This window comes from Antedon mediterranea, chromosome 1 (genome assembly GCF_964355755.1).
Source record: "Antedon mediterranea chromosome 1, ecAntMedi1.1, whole genome shotgun sequence".
Lineage (NCBI taxonomy): Eukaryota > Metazoa > Echinodermata > Crinoidea > Comatulida > Antedonidae > Antedon > Antedon mediterranea.
In genome coordinates, this window is record NC_092670.1 from 4,504,001 (window position 1) to 4,524,397 (window position 20,397).

At 30.7% G+C, this 20,397-nt stretch overlaps 1 protein-coding gene across 1 annotated transcript; it reads right to left on the minus strand.

Moving 5' to 3' along the window:
• Nucleotides 1-2,124: 2,124 nt before the first annotated feature.
• Nucleotides 2,125-19,965, minus strand: LOC140054161 (adenylate cyclase type 5-like). Its single transcript, XM_072099051.1, has 9 exons — nucleotides 19,893-19,965; nucleotides 9,566-9,650; nucleotides 9,080-9,196; nucleotides 7,715-7,876; nucleotides 7,182-7,357; nucleotides 5,581-5,713; nucleotides 4,423-4,686; nucleotides 3,594-3,798; nucleotides 2,125-3,049 (listed from the first exon to the last, which is right to left on the minus strand). Exons 2-9 carry the CDS (start codon nucleotides 9,638-9,640, stop codon nucleotides 2,769-2,771), a joined length of 1,413 nt encoding a protein of 470 aa, XP_071955152.1. The 5' UTR covers nucleotides 9,641-9,650; nucleotides 19,893-19,965; the 3' UTR covers nucleotides 2,125-2,768.
• Between the last annotated feature and the right edge of the window lie 432 nt (nucleotides 19,966-20,397).

Consider the following 20,397-nt stretch of genomic DNA (forward strand, 5'->3'; position numbering starts at 1 on the left):
TTTACTTTAATAAAAACAAATCTATGGTTTTAAAATCAAAAGTAATGGGCAGGCATTAATTACAGATTTCAGGAAAAAGTGGTTGGTAATAACTTTATATTTATTTATTTAACAATCTTTATACAGGATTACACATTCAGGTAAAAGATAACCTGTTTTGTATTGTGGTCCTGTCTTAAATATAAAAAAACAGAGGGGGAAACAAGTTTAGTTTTGTGGTCGATCGATATCTAGCCTTGAATGAAGCAATTGTTGGAATATTTAAGTTGAAAACAGAGTAGAGTAGGCGTGAATTCGCACACGACCTTATTACATAAAATGCATTTCATTTGTTTGATGATAACACATCTTTATGAACGTCAAAACATTAGTTTCCTATTTTTCAAATTGCAAATCATTGAAGGAATTCATTTCATGTTTTGGTCCTCGCTGATAATGTTCTGTATTGGCGGTCGGCGATCTTTTTTCGTACATAAGTTGGGGAAACAAAGTCTACAGAATAATATCCACAAACGCCTGAGACAAACATACAGTATATTTTTGGAAAAAGAAAATAGCCTGCAACATTGTACATTTACGCCTTCAAATATATACACGATAAACTTATATACAAAACATAACCAATACCCATGTTTATTTATTAATACTAATATACAGTTTTTTATATTTACAAATCTGAGATCATACAGTACACTAGGCCTATCACTCTTTTCTAAATACTTCATCTTTAATGACAATGAAAGAAAGAGAAGAATGAGAATCGTGCTGGAAGATAAAGTTCTAAATCACTGAAACTACTGACGTATAGGCTTAAGTAAAAGTTAATGAATGTAGGCCCAGAGCAAAAGCCAATGCGATAGGGAGCAGAGAGGCAAGCAGAGACCAGGACGAGAGACGTACAGTAGGTTTTGCTTATTTTTTTTAAGTGGGGACCATATGCAGCGAATGGTTTGAGTTTCTTTGACGTTGTGCATTAAAGAATAAATGCCAAGTGTCTATCCTCGCTTAAATCAAGCCTATTTATTTTAGTAAGTAAATTGAAACTTACAGTTTCAACAACTTCTCCCTTACTATCAATAATAATGTAGTAAGCTATGGAGGAAATATATAGATCTATATATTTCCTCCATAGCTTACTACACTATACATGAGTAAGCATATAGGTGCCAAATACTATCAAAGCCTTTTAATTTCGCACTTCTCAGCAACAAAAAATACAAAAACAGATTTTACCAAGCAGTAAAAAAATGCAAATCTATCGGTTGGCATATATTAAAAACCTTTAGTGCACAAAGAGCATTATAGTATGATAATCAATTATCTCTTTGCAAAACTGCATTGTATAGCGGCCTAGTTTAACTGTGATATAATAGTATGGTGAGTTTGGACTGATCTAAATTTACAGCTAGGATCAGAATCTTATTTTTGGCACTTTATCTCCCAATTCCTTGATATATCACTTTTTATTTACAATAATTATTAAACACTACAAGAAATTAATATCTATACATTCAAGGTTATAATGTAATAAGTTATTCTATACAAAATATATAAAAAATATAGCAATTCTATTGATGTGATTATGCGTATATCATTTAATGCCCTTTTCTATCAAGTTACTTATCAGGTTATTTTTTCTACAAATAAATTATAATTCATGTTTTCAAGGCATAAAGCATTGGGTATTTTTTACTATTATTACTACTATTACTACTAGTACACATATTTTTATACTAAATAAATGCATGCATTCTTTTGACTAGAAGGTGAAACTATTTTCATAAAAATATTTTTAAAATTCATTTGCAGATTGAGAGATCAATCAATTCCATTGAGACCCCATTGAATGATCAATTTATTATTATTAAATTAAGAAATCAATCATTTCTATAACATTATTAATAATAGATGATAATCAATTTCTAGACATTCTTTTAATAAAATAAATTTTTTTTATTAAATAAAATTTTTTTTTTATTAAATGAATAATTGATTGGTTATTAAAAATGATTTATTAATAAAATTGATTCAATCATTATCTGATTTACTATACAATGTTTTAAATAAAGTTATTCTATAAATATAATACTGATTATACATGAAAAGCTATAGAACACAGGTGGGTTTATTGCATTTAAAAAATCATGAAGCAAAAGAAGCTTCATAGATAGATTCACAGATATAATGACTGACTTGATTGATTGCTTGACTGACTTGATTGCTTGACTGACTGACTGATCAGTTGACAGATTAATTTCAGCGGTTGACTGATTGATTGCTAGACTGACTGATCGACTGACTTGATTGCTAGACTGACTGATCGACTGACTTGATTGCTAGACTGACTGATCGACTGACTTGATTGCTAGACTTTCTTTCTTTCTTTTATTCAATTTTTCACACTTCAAAAATAATACAAGTTATGTGAAACAATGATAACAGGTATCATAGTAATAAACATTAAGGTAATCAAACTAATTTAAACAAAATATATATAGATACTTGTACTTTAAAAAAACAAAGAACTTGATTGCTTGATCGACTGACTTGATTGCTAGACTGACTGAATGATCAGTTGACAGACTAATTTCTAGACTGACTGACTTGATTACAAGATTGATTGAATGATCGGTTGACGTGGTCTGCAGAAGAGGATGCCATTGATCGGTTGACGTGGTCTGCAGAAGAGGATGCCATTGATCGGTTGACGTGGTCTGCAGAAGAGGATGCCATTGATCGGTTGACGTGGTCTGCAGAAGAGGATGCCATTAAGGATTATACTTTGTCAATAACTCCATCTTCTCCGGTGGTGGTTCTTCCAAGTAGTACGTTGTCATTTCACCTTTACCTTTGACCTTTACCTTTCCCCTACATACAAGCTTGTAACGTTTGGATTGAAGAATGTCGTTCATGTCTTGCGTAACTTGAATCTTCTTTGTTTCGTTTGTACTGTCCATACGACTGGCCACGTTTACAGTGTTCCCCCAAATGTCATATTGTGGCTTGCGAGCTCCAATAACCCCAGCAACACATGGGCCTACATTCAAACCTACCAAATATGAAAATAATAAATACAAAATGGCTGAAACATTAAAAAAAAGCGCAAAAAAAAAACACACGAACACGAGCTTTATCGAATAATTACAACTATCAATCAATTTTTAATCAATTTTTATCGTCTTTTATTAGGCATTTTGTTAATTATTTTATATATTTAAATTACTTTTTTTGAATGTAAAATAATGAATGCAATGTTTTTATTACAATTACTTTTAACATTGTAAGATATAAACGAGAGGAAAAAATATGTTTAAAAAATATAATTTTTATGATAATAAAAGTGGGAAGAACCCACACAAGACAAAAAAAAAAAAAAAAAAGCGCAATTAATAGTAAGAGGCCTAGTATGCTTTATCTGAGATTTGATATCAAAGTAAGATGGGGTGGGTCGTCAAAATTGAAAATTTCAGATGAGTGCCTCGATCGTTTGCTCCATGCTGGCTACGGCCCTGACGTTACCACTCCTCAGCCAAAACCAGATCAATCAATACCATCCCTCAATCAACACTAGATACAGTCTATACCATCCTTACCTATTCTCATTTTGAAATTATTGAACGAATGCTCATTAACAAACTTCAGTTGATTCATGACACGAAATGCAAAATCAGCCATGTCAACAACATGTGCATAACCCTTCATGTCAACCGTCTCCTTTGTAAGACCTGATGCTGCCATATATGTACTACCTATGGTTTTAATTTTCTCTACCCTCCAAAATTCTGGTTCTCCACTGATCTGTAAATGCAAAGTAGAGACAGGTTTATGTTATGCAATTTTAAAAAGGATTTGAAGGTTCTCATTTATTCCTGAAGGCAAAAGGATGGTTGGGTTATGCCTCTGGTACACAATGACCATGATGCAATTAAACAAACAGAAATGATTTAATGTTTTGCTTTCACATAGTGGAGAGGCAATGCTCTTGATAAAGTTGTGGTGGAAACAATTCTAACATTCTGTAATTTTCTCGATTTAAAATTTTGGGAGCATTTCTGAAATCCCCATGTATATTTTGATTTTAGATTGTTTACTTTGGTCATAAATATGAAATCAGAAGGAGAAGAGATAAAGTTATTTTAACCATGGCATGAAAAGAACAATCTAAAAACAAACTTTGTATTTATCAGGGAAGAGTTAAATTATTGTAATTTAACTCTTCCCTGGAATTTATATTGTTATGTAGTTGTATACTAGAAGATTGAGCCAAACATTTACATGAAATCTATGATAAATTATTGTTAACAAAATGAGAAGAGAACCACATGTTGTTTTTTCTGAATTAAAAATAATTCAGAAAGCATAAACTAATGATTAATTTTAAATTAAATTCATTTCTTAGAGTTGGCATTTCTAGTACAGTACCTCATCAAAGTCAGCTATTATTTCATTAAGTAATCGTAAGCACTCAACGCCCTCATTGTTAGCTTCAAGTTCAACATAGAAATCCGAGAAGTTAACGATAGTCGCAAACATTACGCTCACGTGTTCACAATCACGATAATACAGGTCCATGTCATTGGCGTCATTTTTCAAGAAATGTTCCGCGACGAATGAAGGTAGAATATTATGCAAGAGTCTTTTATTATATGCTTGTAATTTTTCTGTTTCTTCTTTCTCTTCTGTTGCCTGTTCAAAGAAGAATAATTGTTTTGTTATTTAAAAAAAAATATTCACGGAACAATTATTTTTAATATTAAAAATTACTATTTTGGTTCTTATGCCTAAAGGGTGGATAAAGAAAAATAATTGTGTATACTCGACTTTTTAATTCAAAAATTTCACATGAAATATAATCCTTTATAGAAATATAATAAGTGGCCTAGTTCTTGGAACCTGTGGGAGAATTGGATAAGTATTTCAACCAAGATTATTTTCTAAAATTGTAGCTTTCAAACCCATTTATCAGCGGCTACAAGATTGCTTTTAAGAATGCCTCGCTTAAATTCATATTCAAAATAATATGCAAGCTCTCTTTGTTTAAAAATGATTTCTTACAAATATTTTACAAATGTAACATAATTGAATAGTAACTGACATACAAAATAAACATTTGACAATTCCTTTCTTTTGTTTGGTCAAAATTTATTTATTATTTTTAAGTATTCAATAAATTTCAGGTCATGTGACAAAAAAAGAATTTTCATAAAGTAGTATTGTTTAAATTGATTTCAAATTCACAATTTTTTATTAAAAAAACATTATGCAGGCATAATGAGCAAAGGTTCTCCCTTCATTTTTTCATCTTCATGTTTAGTTGCTTCCTTTTTTCTATCTTTTCTTCTGAGATGGCCAATTTAATTTAACTCATCTAATTTTTTATTCTTTTTTTTGTGATTTATTTTTTTTGTACATCTTTATAAATTATATTTATTTTAATTTAATTGTTATTGTTACATATTTATGCCTCGTCATGTTGTTTTTTTGTGAGAGTCCCTAATAATCAGCTACGGCTGGATGGACCACTCTCGTCATAAAATATTGTTAAAAAATAAAATCAATAAATAAAGACCATATTTTTACCTCAAGCTTCCATAGATAGTCTAGTTTAGATTTTGATTCCACCTGCCTAGCATGTACAAACAAGGCAATGACAAACACTATCAAGATGACTGGTGTCATGATGTTAGAAGCCAATTCTGATGAGTTTTCAGTGCTGTAACATTTAAAATAATATCATTCAATTATTATATGTTTTTATTTTTTTCTATGGATAAAGAATGAAAGTAGACTTATACCCTTTTCACATCTGCAAAATGTAACAAGTTGTAACAAGTTGTAACAAGTTGTAACAAGTTGTAACAAGTTGTAACAAGTTTTGCATAGTGTGAAGACAATTTTGTGGAAAATCTCCCAAGATTTCACTGGGGTTCCTTGTGAAATGTCGGGAGAAGAATACACCAACAAGAGGCCTGTGTTTTGTGTTCTGAGATCTTACTGTGTGTGTGTGTGTATTTCCCTGGTATTAACTGATCAATCATAGTAATCAAATAGCGCGCAATTATTCTTCTCTCCCGAGACTTCACAAGGTTTACGTATGCGTGTGTGTAAATATGTAATAACTCAAACCTTGTTACAAGTTGTCACAATTTATGCAGATGTAAAAAGGGTATTAGAAGTTCACTTCTCACTCGAGATATTTGAATAAAGAAACTGAAACTGGAAGATCAACGATTTTGAAATACGGTTGTGCAGTAGGTGGGGCGGAGTAACAATTATAACAGTACTTAACCCGATGTCCTATATTTTGCCAGGCCCATTTTTATTGTTTGAATAGGGGAGGGGGTGGTTCAGTGGCATCCAACACCCCTTTTAACCACACAATTTACAAATAAAGTTAGTGATCATGTTAATATTATTCAGATGTAGAGGTAAACACCTATGAACTTTCTACCCTTCATTAGTTGTATGTGACTTATATGGAACATGAGTGGCGAAATTATAATTATTAAGAATTATTATAAAAAACAATTAATATTAATTAATTATTGTCCACAACTAAAATTTAACTTCATATTAATAAATCTACTATAACATAAAAATGCCATAAAATGAATTTATTTTTGTTCTTTTATCATCAATTGTTTCACAGCTATTGGCTATGATTGTCTCATTCAACTCTAGTATTTTATAATTACGCCGCAATGATAGTACGCAAATTGATCGTAATCTCGTGACGACAAACATAGTGAAGATTTATCTGGCAATTAAACTTATTCTAGTTCATTTTTCAAAGCTTTCTCTCTATGAGCCAACATTTTAATGTCGTTCACCTTTCAATTGGCTCAATTAAATGCTTACAAGTAAACAACAGATAGCCAGAAGGAAATTTAAAAAAAAACAAGCTTGATTATCCATGGATAAAAACTAAATTTAGATTTTCATCAAAAACCTTAGATTTTCTACAAGTAAGTTTGGACAATCCTAAATCTCTGTCTACTATCAAACTATTTTGACAAAAAAGTGTGATGTGCCCAAATATGGCAGTGATATGCTTAAATATGGTAGTGATATGACATCATCATGTTCATATATTGGCACATCACATGTTTTTGTCACACAAAGTCTGATAGTGTAGACAGAGCTTAATGTCATAAAGATGATAATAAATTTAAACATTATACCCTCTAGATGCTTTCAAGATCAAGTCATGGTTTTCAAAAATGTTGAACGCCCAAGTATTGATGATTACAATGTAGATACCAGCGATGCACAATAACCATACCAACTTGACAAGGTTGCTAAGTTGTTGGAACACAGATGAGCATATCATTACCATAACAACACAGAAGGTAAAATACTGTTGATAAAAAAAAATTTCCTGATAAAACTACAGTGAACAATATTTATATATATACACAAATTTACAGCCATTGTTTTGATTGATTGATTTTATTCGATATCCTTAAAGTGTAAAAAAATTATAAAGGTTAACATATAAGTCGACATAACAATTAAGTGGTCAACTAAAATATATTTATTACAGAAAAATTGACTCATTAGAAATTATTTAAATAGAGACAACTGCATAAAAAACTGCATTTATAAATCATGAAGTCTAATCATTATACAGTAGCGCGTCCAGTAGACTTAACCTTAAATTTTAAAGAGTTGCGGATAAGTGCATTAAAAACTCCCAAATTGATATTTCTTTCACCTGTGGAAAATGACAAGCTTTGCCGGTCGGATTACAGATTTTGTTAGTTTGTTCACCAAGCACCACACCTGACTGTTGAATGTATGTAATATTAACTTCTGATTGGTCAATGTTAAATTGTTCAGCCACACACTCCTCGATGCTTGTAGTGTCATAACTGAACTATAAGATAACAAAAATGTGATAAGGCAAATGTTGAAAACTACAATGAAATAGCGTTTCAAATATGAAGATTCATTCAACTCTGACCTAACGGAGAACCAAACACAAAAAGTGGCCAATAAGTTTTGTCAAAATTGAGGTAGTGGGATATCTAATTTTGTTCTTATTATTCTAGGGTGGGATTTTACTAGGACAGCATTAAACCATTAGGTGGTGGCTTACTATTATCTTAATGAATTAAATAATAATTATTAAGAATTTGTGATAAAGTGTTATATATATTCTTGTTAGAATAAGAATTAAATATTGTTATATACCTGTTGATAATGAAAACGCAATTAAATAATCTTTGTAAATAATTGTAGTTATCTTTAGAATTACATTCATATTTTATATATATTTTTAATGACTTTTACATATGTAACTTATTTGATACATTCTTTGTAATTAGTGATGCTGTCTGTTATTTTTTTAATGAATATATAAACTCCTTTAAACATGTTTATGTCATGAAAAGGGTGCTATATAAATGTGGTGTCATTATATCTATATCTCATATATGGGAGTATCATTGGGTTGGGCTAGTTCTTGGATGTCTACACCCTTTAACATGCAGGTAGTGGGCTTTTATCTCATTGGTTTACTCTCTTCTCAGGAAAGAATTTAAAATAGACTTGTACATCTGCCAGCTCATAAGTATTGGTACTGTATCTCTCATATCAGAAAGAAAGCTTTACTGTATTACATTGTATGTTTGTTGAATTTTATTATAGCTTTGCTAAAAGATAATGGATTGACAAAGTCATTCAGATGCCTAGTGGCAAATACCAACTTGTTTTTATGGATAATCTTGAAAAATAAACTACTCAAATTTAAAATTCTTATCAAAGAATGTCATTTACAATTAGTTTATGTTCTAACTTTACATTACTTCCAATTTCATAAACAAGAAATGGCAAGTTCTATTTTGTTACCCACAATTATAACTAAACGTTGTCGATGGAATAATTGTGAGGTGCGTCACAAAAATAATTTAAAGAAAATTTCAATTATGTTTATGTGTATTTAGTTGATTGATTGATATTAGAAAGTGATGTCTTCGGTGTTGTATGCTGGTTATATTTAGCAAAATGAATTAATCAATTATTCTCAAAAGGTTAGAAATAAGGGCAATGCAGTGCAAGCGTTTGAAGTTGTACTTACTATGGATGTGAAAGCGGCCAAGTAGACAATTGTAAGGTTAATCACCGCCACCACGCTACTAATAAGACGACTTCCCAGTATTAGTTTAGACACGCTAACAAACTTCTTCGGTTGTGACTAAAGGAAACATCAATTATTATCAAGTTACTATAAAATTAAATGCATATTTGTACAACTTTAAAATGCATACAAAATTTAGTTTATATCAAGAACATTAGCATATAGCTGCTTTCACATGGCGATCAGATTTGGTCTGGCGCCCTGAGGAAAATATCGCGAGCGTTGAGCATGCTTTCACATCAAGCATGCGGGTTATTCTTGCTCACTGTTGATTGGTCAAAAGAAAAAAAATGTAGGATTTGAGCAAACAAATGGCTTCTTGATCCATTGCATCGAATTCAGAGTCCGAATCAGAATAATATTACAAAATCATAGAAAACATTAACAAAATATATGACTGAATGATTGAAATTAAGTTAAACCTACGAGTAATTCTGATGACGTGATTGTAGCCATGAAAAGTGCGGCTACTAAAAGAACTACTAGAAACACAGCTATCATCACGCCAGTACTGAAAGAAATAAAACCATCGTCCAGTTAGCATATTCAACAAAAACATTTTAAGCAATAATTTTTCAGTTTGACATTACATGTTTAAGGTTATCAGTGGAGCATAATTTTAAAAAAGAGATTGTGGATCATTCCAAATAAACATTTATTTATTTTCTTTAATTCATTCATTTATTCAATAGTATGTAGGCCACTGGCCCAAGTACAATAATAAAAAATAATTCATATTATAAAATTTAGTAGTATAAGTAACAGCAAAATAATTATTTCTCTTTTTCAAGCAAATCATATAAAATAGAAAACAAGTAAATGAGTTTCAGATGAAGCCACCACAATCAGGAATGCTGTCATCAGTAAGAGATGGGATAATGAGGTCTTTTTCCAACAGTGGGAGGGAGCATGGCAAAACGTAGTTACCATCACAGCTTGAATTATCATTATCCTCACAGCCTGTTAAAGCATGGGGATAGGATACACGAATCAGCTTTATAAACAACAACATAAAATAAGGCTTGTATTGGCTAGAGGTTGAAGTTTGTATATGACCAGAGGGACACTTTAACAAGCAGATTTTTATATATTGAAATTAATTTTTGTATTAAAGATGCACAACCAAAATAGAATTGGGGTCACATTTCAATATGATTACTTGGGTAAGTGATCTTTAATTGAAATTTCCAAATGAACACAACAATACGACCAAAAAATTAATTAATTCAAGAGAATTTTAAATGACCTTTGAGCAAAATAAAAAACAAGATATTTTTCATTTTAAATTGCTTCTGTCATCAGAATACTTCTGCAAATTAAAACTGTGCTTTTTAAAAATTAAAACATGCAAAGTCTTGTAGATTTATCTAGTTGTAGGCCTACAAACATTTGATTATGATTTATAATCAATTCAAAAGATTTTAAATTATAAAAACAATTTTTAAGATATAAGATTTTTGGAAAATGAATGATATTTACAATTTTGAAGATAAGATTCCAAGAAAATTAATGATATTTTGTGTCATACTCTTGTGCTTCTTCCAATATTGTTTGTTTCTATTGTGCTTTTTCTTTTCAATGTTAAATTTAATAAGGTAATTGCAATAAAATTACTGTATCATAAAATAATGTTTTGAAATTCAATTTCAACAATAAAAAAACACGTTCACTTATTATCAATAATATATCTAGCAATTCTTAAATTGACTAAATTGATAATAAACATCCATTTTAAATTAATAATGAATAAATGGGTTTTTATTCATGTCTGAAAATGTAATATTGGTGTATAGCATTATGTTTTGAAACAAGTTTGTACAAAAACAAACAGAAAACAAGAAAGCTAATGAAAATTCTACTGAAAAATTTCAAATAATTGTTAATACTCTACAAAATAAAAGTATGTAAACATTTATATTAATCTAAATAGAATTTATAAAAGGTAAAAATTGCAGAAATAAAATTTAACTTGGTCAGGCGTTTGCCCTACTCTGACGTAACTTGTACTTCATAATAAGTACATAGAGAATATAAGTAATTCTCGGGTGAGACTCCAACCCACAATTTCCAGATCTCTGGCGTTCAAACCTCTACACCACTGAGCTTGCGCTTATGGCTAGGGGTTAGATTTGAGCCCAAGTAAGCAGCGGGTACTACACCAACATGATTGTAATTGTTTGCAACTGCTATGGAGTAGCTTTGTGTCAGGGTGTTGAGTATATTGGTCAGATGTTATACCCTACTCTGAGGTAATTTGAGAATAACAAAAAAATTGGTTACAAACAATTAAAATCCTATTTTCCGCAAGTATTCTCAATGTACTTTAGTATGAAATAAGAATTACGTCACAGTAGACATCTGACCAATTACTCAATACCTTGACGCAAAGCAGTATTTACAAACAATTACAAAATTTAACTTGTTATATATTTAAAAATTACAAATACATTTATATATTGAGATCAATTTTGTTTTTTTGTAGCCATCAGTTTTGAAATGAAAATGAATGAAAAAAATTGCTTCAACTGAGAGGCACTCTGCATTTAGAATTAGTAGACGCACTAAAAAGCTGTAAGCACTTGCAATAAGCCAAGGGTGTCTACTTACAGGGGGTTGAACCGCAAAATGCTTTATAAATCGTAAATATAATATCATCATAAAGTAATTTTTTTCAGCTAATGAACTCTAAAGTTGACAGAATGGTAATGGACTTGAATTCAACTCTTGAAAATCTAAACTCCACCATTAAGCTTATGTTTTATAACATGTGCACTATAATACATTCAATTATATCTCTATTCTTGATTTCATAAATCCAGAATTTCTTCTGCTTTTCTCGCCATACAATATATTATCAATTGTAAGCCGGCATGTGCTTGATGTTTATGATTTTCAGCCTTCATTTGCACTTACAGCTCAGCGCATGTCTTAAATTGTCCAAAACTCTTTATCTCCTTAATAAAACACCTATCATTTCTATTATCACCAGTTGGCTCGATGGGAAGTAGTTTCTTTCAACATTTGCAACTTTGAAAATGCGAGTTAAATTAAATTCCTTATTTATTGATGTATTAAAATGTTCACAACATTGTATTTCACATCTCTCAATCATTTTGTTGTGTCCGCCGATTGTGACGATGAGAAAGAATAAATTGTGCTTAATAAGCATTTATAATCATGACTAATTGGTTTTTAAAATGTAGAATAATAATAATATTTTTGTAGCGTTGATTACATTAACTAGAAATTTCAGTCAATGTATTCATTTCCAACTTATTTTTTTTAGAATACCATGTATGTCAGTAGGGATAGAAGACCAGTGAACTTAACGTTGACGTTGTTGCAAGAGACAGCAACCAATATATTTATGACCTACCAAATCAAATGATAAACTGTGGCGTCGCATTGTGAACACTCTCTGTGATGATGCACTTACTGTATGTATAAAAAATTAGTAATGCCATTTAAACTTTTTATTGAATACAGGAGAACATGAAACATGATTGAGTGTCTTTAGTGTGATCCTGATAGAGGGAGCATACGACAGACATTTCCAGGGGTCCCAAGTCTACCGCTACTCGCGGTAGTCTACCGCTTTTAGTACCCATCTACCGCGCTACCGCTATCTCGACGTTTTCTACCGCATTTTGATTTTTTTACCGCATTTTCAAATTTCCCCATATTTTTGGCCAAATTGATTTACGGTTACACGTACACCCAGGCTCAGCCCAGGTCAACAATAGTCAATAAATAACCAGACAAAAGTGAGGCAGGATGTTGAAACAATGTCTATTCATGCAGTCTCCGTGGTCTATTATTGTATTTTTATTTGTATGCACTGCCTTTGTTAAACCGTAACAATAATATAAACATGCACGGTACTACACGCCGGACGTAGAAAAAAAAAGAAGCGTGCAACCAACCGTGAATCAATCACGTGGTCACCGGAATACGCGATTATCAATTTTGGGACGATCCAAGTTTTAACTAAATAAACGCTTTGATTACACAGTGGTTGAGACACGTTTTTAATAGTTATTACATTTTTAAACACCCTCATAATTAATGGACTGCAAAAAAGAACAACAGATCGCACATCGCACGAGGTTGTTGAGGCGGTGTTTTATTTGGTTTTACTGTACGATCCGATAATACGAACATGTTAAAAGGATTTAAAGGGCATGGATTCGCCAAGCAAGTAGGCCTACGTTTAATACAAATTTACCTAAGATTGTCGTAAGCTCTTTTGTTCAAACTTGTTATTTATATAGCAATAATCCACCCGTTCCGGCATGCACGCTAGGCCTCTATTCTAGCCTAGGCTAGGCCTACTCTTCGATCGATCGATGTCGATGGTGGGGAATTTCCCAGCGATAAGAAATCGGCGAAATAGCTCATAAACGGCCTACATTTTAATGTTATATCTTTAATGCCAGTGTAATTACGTATGGATAAAACAATATAAAACTCAATGTTTTTCATCTGAAATAATATGTTAACTCGCGTAATGTAGCATAAGACGGATTCGGAATAGTTATTTCTTATTATTATTTTTTTAGGGGGTTTTAAAATGGTAGCTAGCTAGGGCCTAGTAGAAGCCCTAGGCCTGTGCCTAAAAAAAAAGAGTAAATTCTATTGGGCAAAACTATTATGTGTTTATTGTACATTATGTAATTAAATTAAATTATTTTATATACTGAATTTTAGTTAAAATACAGTATATATTTTTAAAATTCTTTGTACTGAGGATGTGTCCATAAAAAAAAAAAGAATGTAAAATTAAAAATACTGATGGATAAACCTATGTAAAAATTAAGCCAACTTATGTGTAAATATTGTATATACTGTATAATGTAACATAGTTTAGTTAATTATAAGAGACGTAAACGACACGCGTGTTGATTTTCGATTCCCCGCGCGTTGACTTTCGACGCCCCGACGAATTGAATGTGGTTCACGACAAAATCTCCTGCGAATGGACTTTCCCAAGTTGGGACCTCTGCATTTCTATCTGTGATGATGCATCTATGTATAACAAAAAAATTATTAGTAATGCCATTTAAACTTTTGATTGAATACTGGACAACATGAAACATGATTGAGTGTCTTTAGTGTGATCCTGATAGAGGAAGCATACAACGGACATTTCTATTATTAGCCATGTCCAAATCCTCCTTAATTCAACTATGCTGGAGATTCCTATCAAGTCACTATAAACTTTTCACCTGAATGTTAACCTGCCAATTATGGTTGCCAGGTAAAGGAATTGTTTACAAAGTTAGCAAATAACTGATTTACTATGGGAATATATAATACAATATTTTAATTTATATTTAATAAAGAGGTAACAACAAGAAATAAAAACAATCATAATATTGGAATTACAGTAAACAGAAATGTAAGTCATTAATTAAATAAAATGTAAAAAACACAACATTTCCAAAATAAATATGAACTTAAACAATTTACAGTTGCCATAAAATTTAATTCATCAATTCAAAAATTGATTTATTGCATTTAAATGTTATATTATTAGTAATTAAAACAAAATAACTAAGTACATATGTTCGAATGAGAAAAAATTATGGTAAAATGTTCTTAAAAGATTGGCCTATAAGTTTATGATTGAAAAAATTGAAATATTTTTGTCACCACTTAAAATCAATCGAAAAAAACACCATAGTGTATATGCTGTAATATACTGTGGGTTTTTGTCGATGGATTTAAATATATTTTAAAGAAAACAGAGAAAGAATGAATGTCAAAGTGTGTGATCTCTTGCAATTCGCTATCTCTTTACCTCATCTTATTCAGATGGCTTTTCAATTTCAAAGTAAAGCACAGTGGAATACATTTTTCTCCTTTCATGATGTCATTAAAGGTTAAATCTTATATACATAGGAAAGATTTTAATTGAAAAAAGTATTCAGCACATATATCTTCTAGTCCACTTATTCCATACAGTGCTTGAGTATTTTGGCACATAATATTTGGTTAATTGAAGTTTTTTTGTCTAATAAAAGGCATCCCAAATAACAAATGGTGTCATGCAATATTGAGATGTCTCAAATAATTAACAATATTCTGATCCTGTTGTATTTTAGCTACATTTGTTTTTTTTAAATAATCAAATTATTAAAATAATTCAAATTTAAATGAAATATTGATTCAATTAAATTAATACTTTAATTAATTGGTTTTAACATTTATTTTGTTTATCCTGCCAAAAATAAAGAATAAAATAAATGAATTATGTAATTATGATGATTATAAATATCACATTTTTTTAAAATTTTTTTTATTCAGTATATTACACAGAGGCGCATACAAAATGGAACCACCTTAGCTTCAAGGCGCCTCAGATTAACAAATACAACAACATTTTAAAACAACTAACAGAAACATCAATCAAATCTTCCAGAATTAACAAGAAATTGTTGTACATAATAAAATAATAAAGCATTTTCACAATTCGAAAGAAGATCGGAACCAAAAATAAAAATTTCACTTAAAAATGTAAAATTAAATGTTAAAAAAAAATCCTTGGCTAAGATATCCTCAATAATTGAGTTAGCGCTTACAAGTAGAATATCTCTTTGTGTATTATAATTAGGGCAGTAACATAAGAAATAAAGGGGATTCTCAACATTAAAGCCACAAGTACAATTTGGATTGTCCCGAAGTCCATGTAAGAATAAATGCGAATTGAGACAGCTTAAACCAAGTCGGATTCTAGTGTGAATTTGGTTAATCTTCTTATCACCTGTATCATAATAAGAACGTTTTTTTTGTTTTAAACAAATTGGATTTCAGTAGCAATTTTTTAAACTCGACAAGAGATGAGGAATTTTTTATTTCATTATTTAACTCATTCCAATGTGTTATAATAGATGGGCCAAAAAATAAACGATATGATGTGGTCTTACAAAATGGAATAATTATATTTCGGATGTTACGCAAGTTATAAACTTCAATATTGTCAGAAAAATTAAATAAGGAGTAAAGATACACTGGTGTTAACTTATGAATAATTTTAAAAAACAGTATTAGGTTAAGAAATTGTCTACGTTTCTTCAATGATAACCAGCCTAATTCTTGTCTTAATGCATTATGACTTGTATGTTTCCACGCACCAGTACCTATTCTACCTGCAGAAATCTGGATATTTTCTAGTTCATCACTTAATTTATCTGGAATATTACACCAAACAGGAGCTGCATATTCCATTAATGGTCTAACGTGTGATATGTAAATGTGACAGAGAGCCTGTTGAGGTAGAATATGTTTGACACGACGTAGCATATTTAAAGATAAAGACGCTTTGTTAATTACAGATTGGATATGGGAATCTCACTTGAGTTTTGCATTAAGCATTACACCAAGATGCCTATGATCATTTACAAATTGTAGATTTACATTATTGAAATTTAAACTAACATAGTTATCTAAATGTTTACGTGTAAACAGTATAGCTTTCGTTTTGTTAGCATTGAATGTTACTTTCCATTTTTTTGCCCAATTATAAATGACATTAAGATCGCCATTTAATTTTTGTTCTGAAATATTACGATCTGTACAAATATCATATAACGAAGTATCATCTGCATATAAACTAATATTAGATTTGATATTATCAACCATATCATTTATGAATACAATAAATAAAAATGGACCCAAAACAGATCCTTGGGGTACTCCTGCTGTAATGGTCACCCAAGGACTGGTAGTTCCTTCAATAATAACACGTTGCTCACGTGAGTTTAAGTAACTTTGGAACCATTTTAGAAGAGCGCCATTAATTCCATATTAATTTAATTTGTATATAATCCCATTATGCCAAACTTTATCGAAGGCTTTGGAAATATCCAAAAATACCGAGATTACTTCTTTCCTTAAATCTAAAGCTCTATTAAATGTATCCATAAGATAAAGAAGTTGATACGTTGTCGAGTCACCTGGTGTAAAACCAGATTGGAATTGAGTAAGAAGTTTATTATCCACAAAGTGTTACTATTGACTCTAAACTTGTTTTTAATGTACATGTGGCAGATGTAGCAATGAGAGCAAATCGGAAGTTGGGCATGGTATATCGAGCTTTCAAGTTTTTAAATATGGATGGGTTTCTTCGTTTATATAAAGCTATTATTCGTCCGACCTTGGAATACTGCAACGTTGTTTTTAACTCGCTACATTGTAAGGAGGAAGACCTATTGGAAAAAGTCCAAGAACGTGCCACCAAGCTTATTTTTTCCATTCGTCATTTACCTTATTCAGAAAGGCTGAAAATTCTCAACCTACCTACTCTCGCATACAGAAGGCAAAGAGCTCATTTGATACAGATTTTTAAAATTTTACATGGAGTGGATAGTATTTCTGCTGATTCTTTTTTTGAGCGTGATGAAGATGTTAGAACAAGTGGTCATTCTTTTAAATTAAAATTTAAGTTCTCACGCACAAATTGGATGAGGGACTCATTTGGTCGAAAAGCTATTATATTATGGAATTCGTTATCGGAGGATGTAGTAGCTTCACGATCAACCAATCAATTTAAGTCCGGTCTTGAACGGGCATGGTCCAACCACCCTCTTAAATTTGCGCCATATTCAAGAGTTGATGTAATTATCAAGAGGGGCTTATAGGCATAGCCTGGCCTCGACTCCGGACCCAGCATTGCTGAGCTCCGGAAACAAGTAAACAAGTAAGTAAGTAAATAAGTAAACTATATCAAAAACTGCACGCTCAAAAATTTTTGCAAAGTTGGAAAGTATGGATATAGGGCGGTAGTTCTCAATAAGGGATTTATTGCCTTTTTTATGCAGAGGAATGACATTTGATTTTTTCCATTCCACAGGAAAATATCCTTGGCTTATGCAGAAGTTATAAAGCTTTGTCAAATGGGGTGCAATAATTTCAGCAGATTCTTTTAGTATGATACTGTGAATTTCATCAGGTCCCATCGCCTTGTTTTTATCCAGCATAGTTAATAATTTCATGATCTCATCAACAGATAATTTTAGAGTTGAGAGTCTCAATGCAGTTCTATATGTGAAGTCCGAAGGAAAATCATCATGATTAGGAATAAACGATTGAGATTTAAAATAATTGTTAAAAGGTTTAACTTTCTCACTATTTAAAGTTAGGACATCATCGTTTAATTTGATTGGAGGAATCTTATAATATTGTTTGGAATTACAAACTGAATTTCACATTAATTATTATAAGTTGATATAGAAATTGGTTTATTTGTTATTAAATTTAAAATTTTAACAATAAAAGCATCTATGGCCCTTAGTTGTTTGTGATACTGTTAATTCAAAATTAGTAATTACATAAAAATACGTTTAATAAGAGACTCATAAATATTCCAGGAAAGATGTCAGAAGAGAGAGATAGAGAAATCTACCATAACAAAAAGATTATTTTGGATAGGATTTGACAGTAAATGCTATACAAATGAAAACAAATAAAGAGATAAATAAAATTGATCTATGTGTAAGTGACAATAATACCAATTTATGTATTTTTTTTGTCATAGGAACAATTATTTACCTATGTATGTTTTCAATCTTATTTTGTTAATTGTTTATACAACATTTAGACATATCTAAACATTTCCCCAACAAGAATGAAATATTTATTCTATGCCTTTGACTCACAAAAACACATCATCAATCAATAGTCATAAAATGCAACAATTAGAGAACTAGAGAAGATGCTTCTAAATGTTTTATTTGTGTCATTTTCCTTTAGAGTTCAATTTTTTTCGTCAGCGAGCTTTGCTGTTGAATAATAATAATAATAAATAATAATTTAGGTATTTGTATAGCGCCAGAATCAACTAAACCGAAGTAAAAATCAAAGGCGCTTATATTGGATGTTGAAAAGATGCGTTTTAAGTCCTTTAAAAAAAATAGCAATAGAAGTTGAATGATTAAAATGACGAGGAAGAGAATTCCAAAGAGACGCAGCAGAGAACATAAAATCCCTTTGTCCATAAAATTTGGTGTTAATTCTAGGACGAAGTAGTAGGTTTTTATCAGCCGAACGAAGACAAGCAAGAGGGAAGGCTGTGCTGTGTAGTCTGATGTTTTCATTTATATACTAACATTTATATAGAGATTTTCCAAATTACAACAACTGTAATATTCCAGAGTTTCAAGTGATTAATTTAATTAATTTAAAAACGCTAATCTCACAGCTTTATACATTTATTTACTATTGTTCTTTTCAACATACCAAAGTTTCAGAACAATCATGTTATAAACGAAGGCCCTGATAGAATTTAAGTCTTGTTTCACTCAGATAGCAAAAGTCCACACATTCTACAAGTGGTTTAAACATTGAACAATACTGGTCAACTGGAGTACATGCCTGCAACCTGTACTTCATTCATAGAACTCAATATAATTATCAGGAGGAGACTTATCGACTCAAAACATAACAATCAAAAGTTAACAGAATAGTTATTATTGTCAATAGATAAAATTGTTTTTTGACATAAAAAATCGAATTTGATCTTTTGACATTGTGACAGTTTAGGTTGTATGATTTATACAAAGAATATTAAAATGTAAATAATATAATAATATTTGTTAATCATAAATTTGTTATAAGCATAGAAACACAGGGGACATTTCAATGTAGAATATACAATATTACATTTTTAAAGTTTAAGTATTATAAATTTCAGGAAATGTAAAATTTCTAGCACAAATTGTGATATTAATACAAAAGGAAACAAGATAATACTTACAATGGAAAGACTGGAATTTGGCAAAAGCATATGAGCAGAAGGATAAGATATGTACAGCCGATATATGCACTGTACATGCTGTCAATCTCTTTGGAATACTGTAAAAAAGAACAAGTTAAGAATAATTTAAATAATTGATCAGAAGATGCTGAGATTCAAACTCATCATTTTTTACAAGGCCACATCAATCATCTGCTTGGCTCTGAATGTAGCCATAAAATACATAACAGAGTAGCAAAATAGTGTGTAATTATATGCAAATGTTTACTAGGAGTTGAATTTGAAACTGGTAATGATATTATTATACAAGTTGGATTCAACGAAAAGTATATAAGATAATTAAAGGTATTTAAAAAAGACGTTCCAACGAAGTTAACGATTTTGTGATCTTTACATATTGTACAACAAATTTGATGAGTTTTATCAAAGTATTTGACACGTTAAATGGCACGTTTAAATTCACCACAAATTAAATCACGCAATCAGGCATTCAAAGTTTACCAGA

Coding starts and splice junctions, on each gene's coding strand:
- LOC140054161 (XM_072099051.1), bottom strand. CDS start 9,640: ATGATAGCTGTGTTTCTAGTAGTTCTTTTAGTAGCCGCACTTTTCATG. Junction 7,877..9,079: donor TGGCCGCTTTCACATCCATA/GTAAGTACAACT, acceptor GTTATCTTATAG/TTCAGTTATGACACTACAAG. Junction 5,714..7,181: donor ATCTTGAAAGCATCTAGAGG/GTATAATGTTTA, acceptor TAAATGTTACAG/CACTGAAAACTCATCAGAAT.